The 19705-nt window shown below is 38.9% G+C and overlaps 1 protein-coding gene across 1 annotated transcript in view; it reads right to left on the bottom strand.

The window, feature by feature from the left end:
* Positions 1-19705, bottom strand: part of BIRC6 (baculoviral IAP repeat containing 6) — a 342876-nt gene that overhangs the window by 183720 nt on the left and 139451 nt on the right. The window contains 4 exon segments of the mRNA XM_038394017.2: positions 2072-2199; positions 6966-7099; positions 16691-16801; positions 19288-19414. Of these exon segments, the coding sequence (XP_038249945.2) occupies positions 2072-2199; positions 6966-7099; positions 16691-16801; positions 19288-19414 (500 nt within the window).

The following is a 19705-nucleotide window of genomic DNA, read 5'->3' as shown; positions in this document are numbered from 1 at the left end:
ATAGAACATGATAGAACATGGCTAAGCTGAACAAGCAGCCGAATTGCTTAGGCAGTGGGTCTTTGGAGAGATGAGAGCCTGTTTCCTGCTTAGAGGTGGGGTGAAGACGAAGCTCTCTAATATCAGACCAAGAGATAATAAATCTGCTGCCAATGCATATTGTGGGTGGAACTACAGGAGGATGAAGGAGCACCACACAGAGGCTGAAGAGACAAAAATTTCTCCAGGAGCTGAAAGAAAAGCAGGCTGAAAGGTATTGCTTCTGGGACAGAGAGGCTGATAGGAGTCTATATAAAGGAGGGACAGAAGGAATGCCAGTCAAAGTGAGACTTACTAAAACTAGGACCATTTGAGAGACATCCAGATACAAGATCTCTTGGACCTTACAAAGGCAGCAAAATTGCTGAAGAACTGGATAAGCCAGAGAGCAGGTACCAAGCTGTGGCACAGTTCAGATAGCAGGTAGGTAGGTAGGTAGAGTGGTAGGACCTCTTGTGCACCATTGAAACTGACACTCCCTGCTTGAAGATGACATGCATTTGGGCATTCTGGCGTCCCCATGATTGTTTGGAATAGCGTCTGATTGAATGGTATGTTCTGACCAAGGAATCCCACACACCTAAAAGGATGAAGTGCTGTCACAGAACTTAGTGCTCTGTCTTTCACTCTCTCCTTCCTGTATGAAGAAGAGCCCTTGGAGTTCTTCTGGCGCTTGTTCTTTTTTTCCTTTTCTTACATTCTCTGTCTTCCTTTGTGTCCATACCCCAAAAAGAGAACGATGCATACGCACAAGGAAGGAGAGAGCAGGAAAGCAAAGAAAACCTGAAGGTGGTCAAAATTAGCCTTTTAAAATAGGGGTGGGGGTTTCTCAAATCCTTGCAACCCAGTAAGTAGCATCATAAGACTGATGTATAGTAAAATACTTGCAGTAGCAGGAAAGAATTAAGCCTTTAACAACATAATTTAAACAATTAAATGAGGAATTCAACCTTTTACAGCTTGGCCATAGCAAGTTACTACTTAATTTTCCACTCTGATCAACTGATTATATTTTTGACCTGAATAAAGTCAATATGATCTTTCCTCTGTGGGCTAAAAAACAAATATATTGGAAAGAAATTAGTTACCAGGTTAAACAACAAATATTGTTATTTGGTGATGAGATCTATTCTACAATTAACTATATTTAAAAATAACCATTACAGTAAGGTTTTCTTTCTAAATTTTTTTCAATGATTACTGGGGAAGATAGGGAGTGTTTAGCATTCATTTATATATGGACTATTTGAAAACATTTTTAGAGATATGAGAATTAAGTATATTGTTAATTTCTATTGGTAAGGCTGAAGACCTTAAAACACGTATGTTTAATAATATTTTTTGAAGGACAAGTAGCTGCAGCTGATGGAAAGGATATTATATGTCACCATGCTTCGTAAATCCCACTCTAGCCTCCTTTACCAATCCAGGTGAAATACTTTCAGAATCTACCAGCAATCCTCTTAACCCACTCCTCATGCCACACTCCAGATTGTTTTATCCCCTTAGAATAGAGTCCCCGATCAGACCTTCCTCTGGCTAATGAAAATATTAGAGGGCCTCCCAAATCAGCATCACATTAGATGTTGCTCCAACAAAGAACAAGTTCCCCAATCAAGTCCAGGAGGATGAGATGTTATCCAATCATCTAACACTCAATATAGTCTTCCTATTTGCAGTCCCTCATGCAAGGACTTGTGGAGAATCCTGAGTGCACTGTTCTACTTGCTGCCAATGCAAATTTGTGGGCATGTAGCTCCAGGCATTCTAACCCCTGAAGGAGGTACCACATAGGTACTGCTACGAATTCCCCAAAATTAACTCATTTAAATATGGGTAGACAGTATAGTATGTGTAGAGGTGCAAAATCTTTTCAGCCATGATTCACACACACTGTGTTGCAATTGGGTGAACATGAAAGTGTCACATCCTAGTTACAGAAACATTTATTTGTAGTATAGACAGAGCCTAAAGCTATTTCTGGAAGTAAAAAAAATTAACTTGGGTATTAAAAATAAAACTCAATCTTTACCTCTCTGTTGAAAGTATATGTATTAACTTTAATAAAAATTCACTGAACATCTGAGGACAAGTTGAAGAAAGGTGCACTTGTAATCGAGTAAGAAATTCTTGCATAGCTTGTGTAGCTGTTGGCCCAACCTGAAAAGAGAGATTTTAAAAGTTGTTTATGCTACGAGGAAGCTTTTGTTTGAAATACAATTACTGTAAAATGTTTTATAAGAAAAGCATTATGTAAACTAAGTTTGCATTCCGGAATAATTTCTGTGGAATTTCCATTGGGTGGATACAAGTCTTAACTTTTCTTATTTGAATTCTACCACCAGCGCTGGGTAGTAACACCACAAAAGTTCAGTTCTTGGATGAAAACCAATAGATTATTCCCCTCAAAAGTTACCTTTTTAAGAAAATTTCTAATCTTTAATGAGTAATGTAGCTTATCCAACATGAAACCCATTAATCTGAACTAAGTTTCACATAGAAACATATACATTAGAAGTAGTCAGTAAATACATATGTAATATAGGCTGGTTAACAATATGAGAATCTTAATTTTCATATTTCCTCACTTGATGCATACTTAATTACATAATTTTAAAATGGTTCATTAACAGTTCTTCTCCTAACCAATTTGATTTCAGTTAAAGGGGTTTACTTGCATTATTTTACTGTATCTGAAAACAAAATTGCTAGTAGGAAATCCCTCACATGGCATATCAAGTCATTAGTATACTGTGTAGTGTTTGATTCTACCATAATGCTCCAAAATAGTTCAGAAAAGAAAAAAAAAACATATCCATGAATTATGCTATTAAATAAAGAAACTAGCAGCATGAACAAAGGAAAGGTTACTTACCTTACCAATAACTTGAGAAGAAAGCATAAACTCTGGCAAGTCAGGTGTAAAAGTATAATTAGGAAGGCCAAAAAATAATATGAAGAGCAACTAGCATATACAGATACAAAAACAAACAAACAGTCAGAATTTTTCTAAGTACATCAGAAGCAAGAAGCCTACCAAACAATTAGTGGGGCTACTGGATGATCAAGGTGATAGAGGAGCACTTAAAAAAGACAAGGCCATTGCAGAGAACTTAAACTCTTTGGATTGGTTTTCACCGCAGAGGACGTGAGGGAGATTTCCACACCTGAGCCATTCTTTTTAGGTGACAAATTTGAGGAACTGTCCTGGAGTGATGTTAACAGAGGAAGTTTGGGGATAAATTAAACAGTAATAAGTCGCCAGGACCAGATGGTATTCTCCCAAGAATTCTGAAGGAACTAAAATATGAAATTGCAGAAATACTAACTGTGGTATGTAACCTTTCGTTTAAATCAGCCTCTACACCAGATGACAAAGGCTCACTAATGTAACACCACTTTTTTAAAAAGGCTCCAGAGGCAATCCTGGCAATTACAGGCTGGTAAGCCTAACTTCAGTACGAGGCAATTTGGTTGAAACTATAGTAAAGAAAGGAATTATCAGACACATCAATGAACATATGTTGGAGAAGAATCAATGCAGTTCTTGTAAAGGGAAACCATGACTTGCCAATCTGCTAGATTCTTTGAAAAGTCAAACAAACATGTGGACACGGGTGACCCCGTGGATATAGTATACTTGGACTTTAAAAAAAGAAAACAAAAAAAAACCAACAACAAAAAGCTTTAACAGGTTTGACAAAAGGCAAAGGCATAGGATAAGAGGGAAGGTCCACACATGGATCAGTAACTGGTTAAAACATAGGTAACAAAGGGAAGGAATAAATGGTCAATTTTCACAGTGGAAAGAGGTAAATACTGAGGTCCCCCAAAGATCTGTACCAGGACCGGTGCTGTTCAATTTATTCATAAATGATCTGGAAACAGCGATAAACAGTGAGGTGCAAAGTTTGCAGATGACACAAAATTACTCAAGATAGTTAAGTTGAAAGCTGACTGTGAAGAGTTACAAAGGGACCTCACAAAACTGGCTCACCGGGCAAGCAAATGGCAGATGAAATTCAATGTTGATAAGTGCAAAGTAATGCAGATTGAAAAACAAATTCGTAACTATACATCTAAAATGATGGGGTCTAAATTAACTGCTAAAACTCAAGAAAGATCTTGGAACAACCATGAATAGTTCTCTGAAAACATCTGTTCCATATGCAGTGACAGTCCAAAAAGCTAACAATGTTAGGAACCAATAGGAAAGGGATAGATAAGACAACAGAAGGTTTCATGCTGCCACGATATGAATCCATGGTACTACCACAACTTGAATATTGTGTGCAGTTCTGGTCACCCCAGCTCAAAAGAGATGTATTAGAATTTAAAAAAAAAAAAAAACAGTACAGAGAAGGGCAACAAAATTATGCAAAAAAGCCAGCTTCCATAAGAGGAGAGATGAAAAAGACTGGCATTGTTCAGTTTGAAAAGAGATGAGTAAGGGGGTGGCCATGGTAGAGGTCTGTAGCATCATGAAAAGCGTGGAAAAAGTGAATAAGGACGTGTTATGTACCCCTTTACATACACACAAACCAGGGACCACCCAATAAAATTAAGAGGCAGCAGGTTTAACACAAAACTTCAGGAAGTACTTTTTCCACACAATGCACAATCAGCCAGTGGAACTTGTTGCCAGAGGACGTTGCAAAGGCCAAAAGTATATCAGGTTTCAAGAAAAGAATTAGATAAGTTCATGGAGGATAGGTCCATCAATGGCTATTAGCCAAGGTGGTTAGAGATGCTACCCTATGCTCTGGGTATCCCTAAACCTCTAACTGCCAGAAGCTTGGACTAGGGATGGACCACTCGATAAATTGCCCTCTTCTGTTCACTCCCTCTGAAGCATCTGGAACCAGCCACTGTCAGAAGACAGGATACTGGGCTAGATGGACCACTGGTTTGACCCAGCATGGATGGTCTCATGTTCTTATGAGTTTAGAGATATTTGTCCCTGTAGGTGCTCAACCATAGGATGTGTGAGTGCCACACGCTCCTGATTGAAGACTGCAAAGTAGTGTTTGTGTGCTGGTGCCTCATGCTCTGAATGAGGGCATATAGGGAAATGCAAGCCCACCACCACTCAGTTCCTTCTTAACCATGAAGCAGAACTCCAAAGGAAAGGAGAAGAAGGAGCACCTACAGAGACAAAACATCTTAGAGAACTCAAGTTACGGTAAGATAAGTACCCTCACCCTCTTCAAGTATATGTCCCTATAGGTACGCCACCAAAAGAGACTCCCAAGCTGTAACTCAGTGAGAAAATAGCTGCTGATGAAGTAAGTTCAGGACAACTGGACGGACTGCATCACCAAAGGCAGGGTCATCTCTGGAAACACGTTAGATAGTGTAATGTTTGGCTAAGATATGGAGAGAAGACTAAAACAATCCAGAAGAGTTCTGTTACGGGATTGTTCTTCAGTAGAGCTACAAATGTGGACTCAGCTCTAATGGAATGTGCTATTACTCAGCGAGAAGGCTGCACCCCCATATTTTCACAGCAGGTCAAGATGCAACCCCACTTTGCCTTTATGTGAAAACTGGGTGGCTCTTCATCCCATCTATAACTGATACAAATAGCCTGAGAGAGACCTGGAATGATTTAGTCTTGTCCAGACAGAATGCAGGGGCCTTTCGGACATCCAGTGAATGAAGGCTTGATTGATCTCTGAAGAAATGAGGTTTTGGGTAGAAAACTGGTAGGTGAATTTCCTGGTTCATGTTATGCTCTGGGAGACCTTTGGAAGGAAGTGAGGATGGGGATGTAGCATAACCTTGTTTTTGTAGAAGGTGATGTATGCTGCATCAGCCCAGCTCCCCCATTCTCCTTCCTAAGGTGATGGCGATTAGGAACAAAATGTTCAGGGAGAGGTGGAAGAGGGAGCAGGTTGCCATTGTTTTCTATTAGGTATTTAAAACAAGGTTGAGGTCCCACTGGGGGGCCAGGTGTCAAACAAGAGAGAACAAGTTCTAAGAAATCTGATTGCTGAAGGATAGGAAAAGACTGAAGCCTTGGATGGGTGAGTAGAAGGCTGTGATGACAGCCAGATGTACTCTAATAGGTAGTAGTCCAGGATCTTGGAAAGCAGAACTTCCAAGGCTTGAGAAGGACACCAGAATTGGAGCATTACCATTTTTGGAGGCAAGTCTTGTGAGTAGTGGACTTTCCACTGGATAACAAAACTCATTGAAATCTATCTGAAAAGACCAGCTTCATGCCTGAGAGTGATTTAGGAGCCATGCTCTCAGATTCGGGAGGTGTGTGGGGGGGGGGTGAATGGATGATGGTCCCTGAGTTCTGTGTCAATAGGTCCTTTGTGAAAGGCAAGCTAGAGGGCATTAACTCCAAGACATGGATGAGGTTTGGGGTTACCACACCTGTCTCGGCCAAACAGGTGCTATGAGCATAGCTCTTGCTCCTTCTCAGCACAGCCTGAAAAGGGTCTTAAGGATTAACAGAATAGGTGGGAAAGCATAAAGAAGGATATTGGGCCTTGGTGTTATCAGGCATCCCCCTGATAATTGTGGCTTTAGCCTCCCTTGGAGCAGAACAGGCAACATTTCATGTTGTTTGGGGTGGCCTAGAAGTCTACCCTTGCATCCCCTAGGGGCATATACTCATGCCTCCCTATATACCCTCATTTAGAGCACTTGGCACTGCTCTGCTCAGACAAGGGCTAACAGACACAACTTTGCAGGCTCTGATCGAAACTGCACAAGCATACATACAGCCTATGGTAGAGCACTCATAGGGCCATATACTTGAAGAAGAACAATAATTACACAGAAAAAATTATCACAATCATCTAACACCATACAAGTGATGATGGTGCAAGCCATGGACATGAGGTTTACAACACTAGGTAAAATAATTACCTATAATTCTGAGTTACTTCTGTTTTTGTAATTAGCAGTATTACCTGTTGACTGTGTTGATTTGTTCCATGAGGATTAGTGCCTGAAAGAAATTTCACTAAAACATGAATGAGGTTGGGATCTGACACCAACAGTTGGGCAGTACTTTCCTGAGCTCCGATGGCACTGCTTGAACCAGCTAAAAACAAAAAAACAAAAAAAAAAAAAATAGAATTTGAACTGCAAGTACTAACAAAATTAATAAAATTTATACTTGGTACACACGATGCATTATTCATTATACATCATTATTCAAAATGGAGTAGACTACTATAAGTTATTTACCATTCATTGAGGTTACGAGTATACCATTTTTCCCCACCACCAAATCTAACAGATCCCCAACTGTTTAAAAAAAACACAGATTCCAAACCAGAAGGGGTTGTGATCATCTAGTCCAGAGGTTCTCAAACCGTGGTCCGCGAGCTCCATTCAGGTGGTTCGCGGATAGTTCTCTCTAAGATGCGCGCCTGGGTGGCTGCACACAAGAGAATGGAGGGGCCACCCACCTAAATTAGTGGAGCCACGCAGGTGTAGCTCCACTAATTAGGTGCCTGAACAAGACACATATGTAAGGTGAGGTGGTGGCCTTGGGGGGAAGGGGAGAATAGGGAGTAAGTGGAAGGGGGCAGTGGGGTGAGAAGAGGGTGTAGGGGGAATTTGGGATGTGCAGGGCTGCGGCGACCAGAGAAAGAGGCGACTTTCCCCAGCTCCAGGGCTGCGGCTGCTGGGAAGAGACGGGCCTCCTTCCCAGCCCCAGTTCAGGGGCTGCCACAGCAGGGGAGACCCCCCCACACTTCATTCCCAGCCCCAGCTCAGGGACTGCCACGACAGGGGCGAGAGGGCACATCCATCACATTAGAAAGGTAATACTACTGATATTAAAATATGAGTTGTGTGCTTTTACTTGTAGAACAAAAAAACATTAATTATGATTGGATAAAACAGCTATATAAAAAAACCCAAAGTGCTTTACTATAGTTAGCTAATGGTACAAACAACATTTGGAAAGATCATTAAATGGTCCACAGAGACCCTCAGCAATTTGAAAGTGGTCCGCAAAAAAGAAAAAAGTTTGAGAACCACTGATCTAGTCTGCTCTCCTGTGTAACACAGGCCATAGAACTTCTCCAAAATAATTCCTAGAGCATAACTTTTAGAAAAACATCCAGTCTTGATTTAAAAATGGTTGGTGATGAAGAATCTACCACAAACCTAGGTAAATTGTTCCAGTGGTTAATTACTCTCACCATTAAAAATTTACACCTTATTTCAAGTCTGAATTTCTCTGGCTTCAACTTCCAGCTACTGGATGTGTTATACCTTTCTTTGCAAGACTGAAGAGCCAATCGTCAACTATTTGTTCCCCAGAAAGGAACTTCTAGACTGTAATCAAGTCACCTCTTATCTTTTTCTTTGTTAAACTAAATAAATTGAGCTCTTTGAGTCCCTAACTATAAGGCATATTTTCTTAATTTTTAATCATTCTTGTGGCTCTTCTCTGAATCCCCTCCAATTTATCAACAGTCTTCTTGAACTGGTGACACCAGAACTGGACACAGTATTCCGGCAGCAGTTGCACCAGTGTCAAATACCTAGGTAAAATAACTTCTCTATTCTTACTCAAGATTCCTCTATTTATGCATCCAAAAATTGCATTCGCTCTCATCATCACACTGTGAGCTCATGTTCTAATTATCCACCATGACCATATCTTTTTCAGAGTCACCACTTCCCAGGAAAGAGTCCCTCATATGGTCAGTATGGCCTACACTCTCTGTTCCTAGATATATACACTTACATTTAGCTGTATTAAAATGCATAATATTTATTTGCACCCAGTTTACAGAGTGCTCTGTATCAGTGATCTGTCCTCTTCATCATTTACTACTCCCCCCTCCCCTCAATTTTTCTGTCCTTTGCAAACTTAATCAGGGGGGATTTTATGTTTTCTTCTAGATCATTAATAAAAATGTTAAATAGCATAGGTCCAAGAACCGATCCATGTGAGAGCTCACTGGAAACACGCCTGCTTGATGACGATTCCCTGTTTACAATTTCACTGAGATCAGTTAGCCAATTTTTAATCTATTTACTGTGTGCCATGTTAAATTTGTATCATTCTAGTTTTGTAGACAAAATGTCATGCAGTACCCAGTCAAACATCTTACAGAAGTCTAAGTATATTAAGTCAACACTTTTACCTTTATCAACCAAGCTTGTAATCACATTTAAAAAAAAGATCATCAAGTTAGTTTAACAGGATAAGGGTTCCATAATGCCAGTCAGCATGGGTTTAATTACAGTACTCTCTTTTAATTCTTCATTAATCAAGTCCCACAGTCAGTCCTCTCCCTCAATTTATGAATTTGCCCATAAAATATTCTTAAGATAGAAGCAAGTTTTAGTTTTGTGGAGGCAATATGTTCAGAGAACTCTATTTATTCTAACCATTGATCTTCCTCAGCCCAAGTCTTTTCTATTGTTTATTAACTGCACTCTAAGGTCTCTCAGGCAAGGACTATGTATTCTATCTGCTCTTTAAAGCACACTTTTGGCAACTACTGTATACACTTGGAGATTTGTCAATAGGAATAAACCCTCCAAGTTTGAGGGTGAGCGTGATATTGAAATACAGGTAAAATGAGAATAGATCAGATGATCAAAATAAGGCTTAATGAATACATAGCAAACTTACTTACGTGCCTTACATACGATTAAGAAAACTCAACTACAACAAGACTTGGGAAAGTGTGGAAGCCCTACTGGAATAGATACATTTACTTACTTTCACCAAACTGCATGGCCTGAACATCTATTTAGATAGATACAGACTTCATCCCATAGATGAGATGAGGAAAAAAATACTGATAAGTTTTACTTTCTTTGTATTTGAGAGTTTCCTTGGCATCTATTTTATCAAGAATAACTTATCCCTTGGCAAGGATGTAGATGAGCGAAAAAGAAAAACTACTTACGAGTAATTCTGTCTTTCAGAGATTTCCTCTTCATTATACAATAGTTTCCTTATACTAACTAATAAGTCTCCACCCACCAGGAGGCAAAGTACTGTCAGTCAAGATCAGTATTAAATCCTGACAACTTATATCTCAACTGAAAGCTTTCAAAGCAGCGAAATAAAGTTATAATGTTGGAGAGGCTTGCCATGAAAAGAAATCCCTTTAGGAAAATGGAGGGAAACAGGATGGAAGGAAAAACAATGAGGAGTCCCTGGGGCACCTTAGAGACCAACAAATGTATTTGGACATAAGCTTTCGTGGGCTAGAACCCCCTTCATCAGACGCATGGAGTGGAAAATACAGGAGCAGGTATAAATACATGAAAAGATGGGAGTTGCCTTACGAAGTGTGAGGTCAGTCTAATGAGACAATTCAGTTAACAGCAGGATACCAAGGGAGGAAAAATAACTTTTGTAGTGGTAATGATAGTGGCCCATTTCAAAGCGTTGACAAGAACGTGTGAGTAGCAGTAGGGGGAAATTAGTATGGGGGAAAATTAGGTTTAGGTTTTGTAATGACCCAACCACTCCCAGTCTTTATTCAGGCCTAATTTGAGCGTATCCAGTTTGCAAATTAATTCCAGTTCTTCAGTTTCACATTGGGAGTCTGTTTTTGTAGTTTTTTTGTTGAAGAATTGCTACATTTAGGTCTGTTATTGAGTGACCAGGGAGAACAGGAAAACAAAAATATAATAATTTTCACTGAGTAGTTTTCCTTTGTCATAAGTTGCCTGTCTACAACCTATAACAGATTTTTTATATTAAGTAGATATAGCAAACACATACTGAAAAAGATTCTTACAGAGGTGCAAGGAGCATATGCTTCACACTGATTTGCTAATATTGTTTTGAGTCCAATTAATTAAGCCAAGACTGATGAAGAAAACTAAACTGGGCCTCAATAAAGTAAGAAACAGGCTGAAGCAGCCTTCTCAACCTCAGAGGTAGGCAGCATCAACCCCATGAAACAGGAAAGAAGGAATGTGCTGTAGTCCACATTTAACTATGCTAAAGGAAGGAAAGCCAGCCTTGCTTTGGTGGGAGACAAATCTGGAACAGCAGGGTAGGTGTGCAAATTGTTGAAGAGGACCAAGCTAGGAAAAAATGCAGCCTCTGAAAACAAACATGGTTTGCTACTCTAGGGCTTACCTTGGCAGCAATCAATACTAACTTTCTGAACAAGTTTATGATTTTCTTCAACCACATACACATCCAAAATATTTAATTAAATGAAAAAACATATTGATATTCTTCATAAACATATTTATACCAAGCATAAAAAAGGCACATTGTCCAAAATAAAGTTTAACACTGCAAATAAAAAAAATACTACAATCTTTGTCTACTAACTAGTTAGACTCATGCCTCTTGCATCTGCTGCAAGATATATCAACTTTTTTCTTTTTAGTACATAACCTATTATGAAGTTTCAATTAATCCAATCTGAATGTGATAAAGACATGCTCATCTGATGCTCATCTGCCTGCCCAGCTTTTAAAAGTTCATCTGAATTCAGATGTTTTGTGTTGCATGATTTTATTTCTACTACTTTTCACCATTTTAATTCAATGAACTGCAACAAACTCCTTTAAATGTAGATTCAGAGTAGAAACCGGTCTCCTCCATTTTAAGTGCTGGAAGAGGATGAAGCAGCTCAGGATTATGCACCCATTAGCCAAATTTCAGCCTCATTCTGTTCTGGGCTCTATTTATGACTTTTATATTTAAAATCGGTCTTTTAGTTAAGTAATGGCAATGCCCCTAACCAATTTTTTTTTTTTTTTTGGTTCTCTTGTGTTTTCCCTCACTTTTTTTGCTAACTATATCAAGCCAGATGTCCATGGAAAGTGACAGCAGTGTCAGCCAGTAACCTATCAAGTATCTCCAAAAACCTCATTCAATTGTTTTTGTAAATTCTATACCTCCTTACAGAATATATTGTTGTGCTATGTTTTGATCTAAGTGTCCCTGGTGCAATATTCAATATTTTTATAGTAGTTAGATGCAAACAGACAATCTTTCTGAAAAATCCACTGAATGCTATTGGGAAGATTAGTCGTATAACATTCAACCACTCCTCTTGCAGTAATGTTAGTGGTGATTCTTTTGTTCTTCCTTAATTTTTTCTTTTTTTCCTCCCCACTTGCAACATTTAGTAGTGAAACTGCAAGTTAATTTTTTATGGAGGACTGTATTCAGGGTACAGCGTTTAAATTGCTCATTGTGCATTACCTGGAGGTGAAGTTAGAAAAAAAAAAATGCAATTTTTTTTAGAAAGCTCATCTTCATCTTTCAATACTTCTGTGACCCATGGGCCTATAACATTCAAGGCTTACAGATGCCAAAACATGTTAATTGGAGGGCAGTGCTGAACAACCACCACCTGTATATTGAAATTCCCAGTGGTTCTCTGCCTGAAGGGAGCAAAGACAGTTTTGCAGTTTTCTGAAGAACAGCTTCAAGTTGATCATGTCTTCATTTGCTTCCACAAGGACAGAGATGACGGAGCTCCATTGCTCCGTACTTTCAGCTTTTTGGTCTTTGAGATTGTGAGACCAGGGCATCCCCTTATCCCCAAGAGACCAGATGCTTGCTTCATGGCCTATATGTTTGAGAGACACTCTTGAGAAGCAGCACACTCTTGCAGTCATCTGGCCTGACTCTGTCACAGGGACCTGTTGAAGACTAAGATACAGTTCCTGAAGGAAGCTGATGTAGTGCTTCTGGAAAACCTGAAACAGTGACTTAAGTTATCACTGAGGCTACATTTTGAGGCTGATAGCATAAAGTCTCACTTTCAAGATCAAAACTTAATGTACTGCTCTTTTAGTTCAACAGACAGCTTTATTCAAGGAAACATTTTATCTTAGAGAATCCAAAGAAACTGTTTTTCTGCATTTTGAGATGAACAAGAATCCTTTCTATCTTGCTATTTAACAACTCCTAATAATATTCACATTTTGTTTTAGGAAAATGATTTGTTTTTCATTGCATCAGTCCTCTTCATTTCCTACCACTGCCTTCATCTTTTGCCATATTGAGACAGATACATTCATACAATGCTGTCTAGTAATCACTAACAGTCATTCGCAGTATTGATCAGCAGCTTTCCCAGTTACTAATCAGAATGTGAATCAATCCTCTAATCAGTTCAATAATGAAGGTTAATGGTGCAAATATCTGTAAGGTGCAGGAGCAGCCCCAAAGACACTGCTATTCAAAGACACTGATCTTGTACGCAAGGTCACATGTGCACAGAGTGGGAGGCATGTGGACAAATACTCAAAGAAGAAAGTTTTCCTGCTGGTTCTTTTGAGGATTCTCTCCTGTCTGCCTAGAGGCACTATAAGCTCGTTTTGTCATCTTTACAGCAAAGGATCTGTCCTGGCTGCCTTTCTCCTCCTCTCATGGATATACCCCCCGGCCTTTTTTTCCCCTCTCATATAGGGTCTTGAAGGGCAAGTCTTCTGCAGTGTTCTGGACCTCTCTGGGAAACCCAGAAGGGAGAGCCATGAATCCTGGCGCATCATGATAGCAGTTGCCATTGACCTTGATCCAATGTCAGCTGCATCAACCACAGACACTAATGAAGTTCTGATCAACAGCTTGCCTTCGTTGATAAAGGCCTGAAATTAAGCCCTGTTGTGCTGGGATAATTAGTCTCTAGGAACACTGAATAATTTAGATCATACTTAGCCAACACAGCTTGATGGTTCAGTATTCAAAATTGGAGGTTAGTAGATGTAAACACCTTCCTGCCCAGCAGGTCCAGATGTTTGGCCTCCTTATCAGTGATGACTGTTGGGTATTGCTGCCAACATCTTTCTGTGGCAGCCTAAACAACCAGGGAGTTTGAAGGGAAGTGGGAAAATTAAAAAAAAAAAAAAAAAAAAAAAAAAAAAAAAAAAAACACCCTCTCCTTTCTCTGCCAGGACAAAGTCACATTTCTCAGATCTGTTGGGGGTAGGAGGTTGCCACTGTATGCCATTTGACTCATGCCTCTTCCAGTATGGCTTCGTTCACCAGAAGTCCTATCTGGCTGAATCCTGTGGGTTGCAGGATGTCCAAGAACTTATGCTGTGTATTCTGGACTTCATCTAAGGAGAGTTGGAGTTCTTCCGCCACCCTTCATAGCAGCTCCTGGAACTGCCTGTGGCTTAATTCTCAGTGGAATAAACACAGGGACCAAAATGCAAAGAAGAAAATGACTTTCCACACACTAATTGAAATGCTGTGCAACAGAATACAGAATCTTTCCTCCAGTCTGTTGGAACTGATTCAAAGAAACTGACAAGCTCAGAGGTTATTCAATAACATCTAAGAATGAAATTAAGTCCGTATGTTTGAGCAACCAGACTATTTGAACTCTCCATTTTACATCAGTGTCAAACCTTAGATCATTTCTCTCTAAATGCACTCAAAACTATGCTCAGAGCCAAGACTAAATTTCCTCATTGCAATTACGAAACAAATCAAAAGGCGATCCAAAAAAGGGATAATCTCATGTTATTTCTCAAAGTTTAAATCTTAACAAGATTTGACATGACAAGCTTATATAGCCCAATAAATTTCCAGAGTAAACTGCTAAAACAAGAGATAGAGTGTTTACAAAATTTAACATAAAAAGGATTGTGTTCCCCTAACAAGGTTTGAAATGTGTGCGTCTGGTATGCCCTGGATCGACTTGTGTACAGGCAAAATCTGGCCTCTTGCCTTCATACAGAAAACAGGAACTAACTCTCCAAACTCAAATTATGTTTATCATGAAAAGACACTCATGCTCTCCATCTGAAAAGAAAAACAGGTTTGTTGTGGCTAGAAGAAAAAAAAAAAAACATGTAAAAAGAATTTCTTCTCTTCCTATTCCACAAAAAGATGAAAAATTGAGACACTAGAAGCCTGTAGGATTGAAGGGTGAGGCCTATTCTGTAGATTGCTTCTCACAAATTGCTCCAGATGCAGCACCATGAACAAAATATATAACTCCGTAGCTGGAGAAGTTAGGGTACTAACATCATTTTGGTCAAAAAGGAGGGAGGAAAAAGTAAAAGCCAAAAAAGAAAAGAACTAGAAGTGGAAGCTAGCACTGTTTACATCTGCTGAGAGTGAAAAATAGTGTAAGAACTCCATAACAGCTTGGTGTAGTGGATTTGGCACAGGACTGAGTCTGGCAGCTTGGGTTATAGTCTCAAGACAGCCATTTACTCTTGAGGTACCCTTGGGAAAGTTACTTAGCCTCTTGGTTTCTCCCTCTGTAAAATGGGAACAATGATTACCTGCCTCAAAGAAAGAGGACTTGGTGTAAGATAGTATGGCAGGAGACCCTGAGGAAAGCTGAGAAAGTAATGGATGGACTGTATCAGAGAAGGTGGTAAGCAGGTGGACCTTAATATCACCTCAAATTGAGGAAAATGGCAGATCCTTGAACAATTACTCTACACCAGATGAATGGATAAGGGGAAGAAGATAGCTTACATACCTCAAAGGGATGTTGTGTGGGCTCATAGGTTAATTAAAAGTTTGTAAAGAACTTTGAAAATATCAAGTGTTTTAGAAGAGATTTATTAGTGTGACATTTAGACAGGACAGCAATGGATGTCCTAGAAATACTTAATTATAGTTTCTCAATCAGCACTAACACTTTTAACAAGGGACTGACAACAAATTTATTGGAATTTCCTGTCTGCGTTGGCTGTTAAGTGATGTTACCAGATATTCAGAATGACTTAAGGGATTGTCAAAAAATGGTTACAAAAATATTTATATCTTAAAGGGTTATTTTATCAAGTAGATTTAACTGCATGTGTGCTGATGAAGTATAACTTTGTGAATTAAGTTGCATTCCACCCGGCAACATCTGAATAAAACTACATTTTGGTTCAAACCCTGCTTCATTGTAAAAATTTAGAAGAGCATACAAGGGTGTCTATTCACATGAAAAAAAAGTCAGAAATGTTAACCAAAAAAACCAGCAAGTTAAAAACAGTTAACAAAAACAAAAGATTTACAGCGAAGGTTATAAATTGATATAAATGTAACAATTAAACTTCTTTAAAAGTTCTTGTTATGCCACTGTGGTGAGGTATTATGGATATATACTATGTTGGGGGAAAAAATCTAGCTAAGTTACTTCGCATGTTTTCTTTTCTCCCTGTTTTTTTATGGACAGCTCAAGGGAGTGAAAGTCAAGCTGAGTTTTCCCTTCCAACACCAGTTATAAAAATGTTGCCATCATTAAGAACCTACTGTTTACAGGGGGAAGTGAACAGCATAAATGATTTAGTATGCCATTCTGATGATGTACAAGGAGGAAAAGAATTCAGCCCCTCTCTTTGTGATGTTAACTCTGCAGTATTAACAGGAATAAAAAATGGAGTAAAAATGTGTGTCACTGAAGACAGTAGGTAAGGTTGAAAGGGGCAGATATGCTCAGTAAGAATATCGTATTTTAAATAGAGCCTTGTTAGATGAACTATACTTGAAATCATCTGTGTGTTCCACACATGACATCACCCATAGTATGGATTTACAGTAAGTCACTACATATCCTGTGTAAGATTCAGACACCCTGCAGGTGAATGGTACCAAATTCACTATCTATCCCCTGAAAAAAAACCCTGCATTTATTAAGAACCTTTTTATTTTACTTTATTTCATTTGTAATTTAGTTTTCAAACATCATAACAACAACAACATTCAGAGAAAACTTACAGTTAAGCTGCATGTTCGTCATAAGAGTTAGGCTATGAAGCACAAGGCACCATGTCCGGAGTAAGGTATTAGGATACCAGGCCAGGACTGTCAGAAAGCTAGTTACTGATGCTGTAAAGAAGAACACACTATTTTTTCAAAATACTGAGCCCTTAACAAAAAGGTAATAATCAGGAACTTGTATTAGGACTGAAAGTTCATTACATTTCTTTTGCTGCTAATCCTGTGCATTTAAAAGAAACTGTACACGAATTAACACAAGTAGAATTTTTCATAATGTCAATGTAAAATCCTTCCATCTTATAAACAAAGGTAGCACATGAAAAAAACGATTTTTTTGTTTTCAAGAAATACATTATAGCATTCTACGGCTAACAGATTCAAGTATGCAACTTCATTAATGTAGGCCTTTAATATTTTGAACCTTTGCTGAAGAATACTGTAGTTTTTTTAAATAAAGAAAGGCTAACCACAATTATTTACAAAATTTGAGGTATGCTTTCATACCAGGCTGCCATTAAACTAGAACGCCAAATTCTCCCAAATTACAGAATGGAAAAAATGAGACAGTGACTGATTTGTTTCAGTGCTTCAGGAGCTAGCAAGGTTAAGACTTTTCTACGACAAGGCCGTTTTTCCTGTGTGGATCAAAATCCACTCCTTGGGGTATGCTGTGGGGTGTTCACTTTACATTATTTTTTTATTACAAATATTTGCACTGTAAAAATGATTAAATAGTATTCAGTTCACCTCATACAAGTACTGTAGTACAATCTCTATCACAAGTGCAACTTACAAATACGTAATGCAGTGTACATAACTGCACTCAAAAACAAACAAAAAATGTAAAACTTTAGAGTCTACAAGTCCAATCAATCCTACCTTCTTGTTCAGCCAATTGCTAAGAGAAACCAAGAGTGCTTACATTTACGGGGAGATAATGCTGCCCACTTCTAAATTACAATGTCACCTTGTTGCAATTACAATTGCAACACTCTGATGCGGAAACTCCAAAACCCAAACCACCAAAAAAAAGAAAATCAACCTTCTGCTGGTGACATCTGACTTAGATAATGAAAATGAACATGTGTCGGTCCACACTGTTTTGGATGATTATTGAGCAGAACCCGTAATCAGCTACAACAGTGCCATGCAAACATCTGTTCTCACTTTCAGGTGACATTATAAACAAGAAGCAGGCAGCATTATCTTCTGCAAACGTAAATAAACTTGTTTGTCTGAGCGATTGGCTGAAGGAGTAGGATTGATTGAACTTGTAGGCTCTAAAGTAGGGGTGGCCAACCTGTGGCTCCAGAGCCACATGCGGCTCTTCAGAGGTTAATATGCGGCTCCTTGCATAGGTGCCAACTCCAAGGCTGGAGCTACAGGTGCCAACTTTCCAATATGGTACAGGGTGCTCATTGCTCAACCCCTGGCTCTGCCTAAGGCCCCGGCCCCACTCCACTCCTTCCCCCAAGGTCCCCGCTCCTTCCCCTGAGTCTGCTGTGCCTTTGCAGCTCCTCTTCCCTTCCCCCCCCAAGGCTCCTGCACACCACAAAACAGTCGATCGCGGCAGGTGGGAGGAACAGGGATGGACAGTTAGGTGTTGATTGGCAGTGCTGCTGGCAGGTGGGAGACACTGGGGGCGGGGGGAAGCTGATAGGAGGCTGCTGACATGTTACTGTGGCTCTTTGGCAATGAAGATTGCCAAAAAATTCTGGATCCTTCTCAGGCTCAGGTTGGCCACTCCTGCTCTAATGTTTTACATTGTTTTGTTTTTGAGTGCAGGTTTTTTTGTACATAATTCTACATTTGTAAGTTCAACTTTCATGATAAAGAGCTAGAACTACAGTACTTGTATAAAGTGAATTGAAAAATAGTATTTCTATTGTTTTTTACAGTAAAAATATTTGTAATCAAAAATATAAAGTGAGCACTGTACACACTTTGTATTCTGTGTTGTAACTGAAATCAATATATTTGAAAATGTAGAAAACATCCAAAAATATTTTAAAAATGGTATTATTGTTTAACAGCAAGATTAATCGTGATTAATTTTTTTAATCGCTTGACAGCCCTACTTATTCATTTCTTGAAACAGCAGAAAAAAGTTCCCGTCTCCACCTTCTTTGGACTAACCAGTTCAAAGACCTTATTTTCTACCATGTCCTTTGATTGGAGTGAGTGAGGCAGAAGAAGGTGCCACAGAAGCATTTACTAGAGAAGGATGTCAGATATATCTCCTGCTTCTGGCAGGCAGAGCATTCCAAATAAAGTCTTCACAGAACAAATAGAAGTGATAGAACAGCAACGTATTAACCACTGAAATTTAATAATACTAATTCTGAGCAGTATCCTGTGATGGTTTCTTCCATCCTTCCAGAAAAGGCCAAACTGGTAGAATGCTCTGACAAATTTTTTGAATGCTATTCAGAGGTTATATTAAGGAAAACGAAGTCAGAGGATTCTCTGGAAAAAGAAATGCAGAGAGAGTTTTACCATTGACTTCAATGGGAGCATTAAGCCAACACTAGCCACTTGTGAAAATCATACTCTAGCTGTTACACACCTATTATCCCATTCTAGAATATTTTTACCTTGATTCAGAGAAATTACAGGTATCCGATTAGCATTATAAAGGAAAACGTCAGCACCATTATCTTTACTCCCAGAGGAGCTGGAATTCAGGCTTAATGTGAGCCATAACTGTAGAAGCGACTCAAGCTGAAAATAATAAAAAAAGATAAATAGCTGATATAAAAACAAATCAGCAAAAACAGAAATGTACTTCTACACCTTGAAGCGTGAAAAACAGACTATTTTGATTTTTAAAATGTCATTTATCTTATTTACATTCTCTGCTATCATGCTCTGGTGACAAGCATAACCAAGCACAATCTTCTTCAGAAGAGCTTTGAAACTTCGAACAGATGTACAGCAATTTCAATAAAATTAAACTTCACTTAACATAGTACACGAATACTTTTACTATAGTCTGGCAATGGCTTTTTTATT

Source organism: Dermochelys coriacea, chromosome 3 (genome assembly GCF_009764565.3).
Source record: "Dermochelys coriacea isolate rDerCor1 chromosome 3, rDerCor1.pri.v4, whole genome shotgun sequence".
Lineage (NCBI taxonomy): Eukaryota > Metazoa > Chordata > Testudines > Dermochelyidae > Dermochelys > Dermochelys coriacea.
Note: the sequence above shows the minus strand (reverse complement) of the source record. Positions and strands in the feature narration are given on the sequence as shown.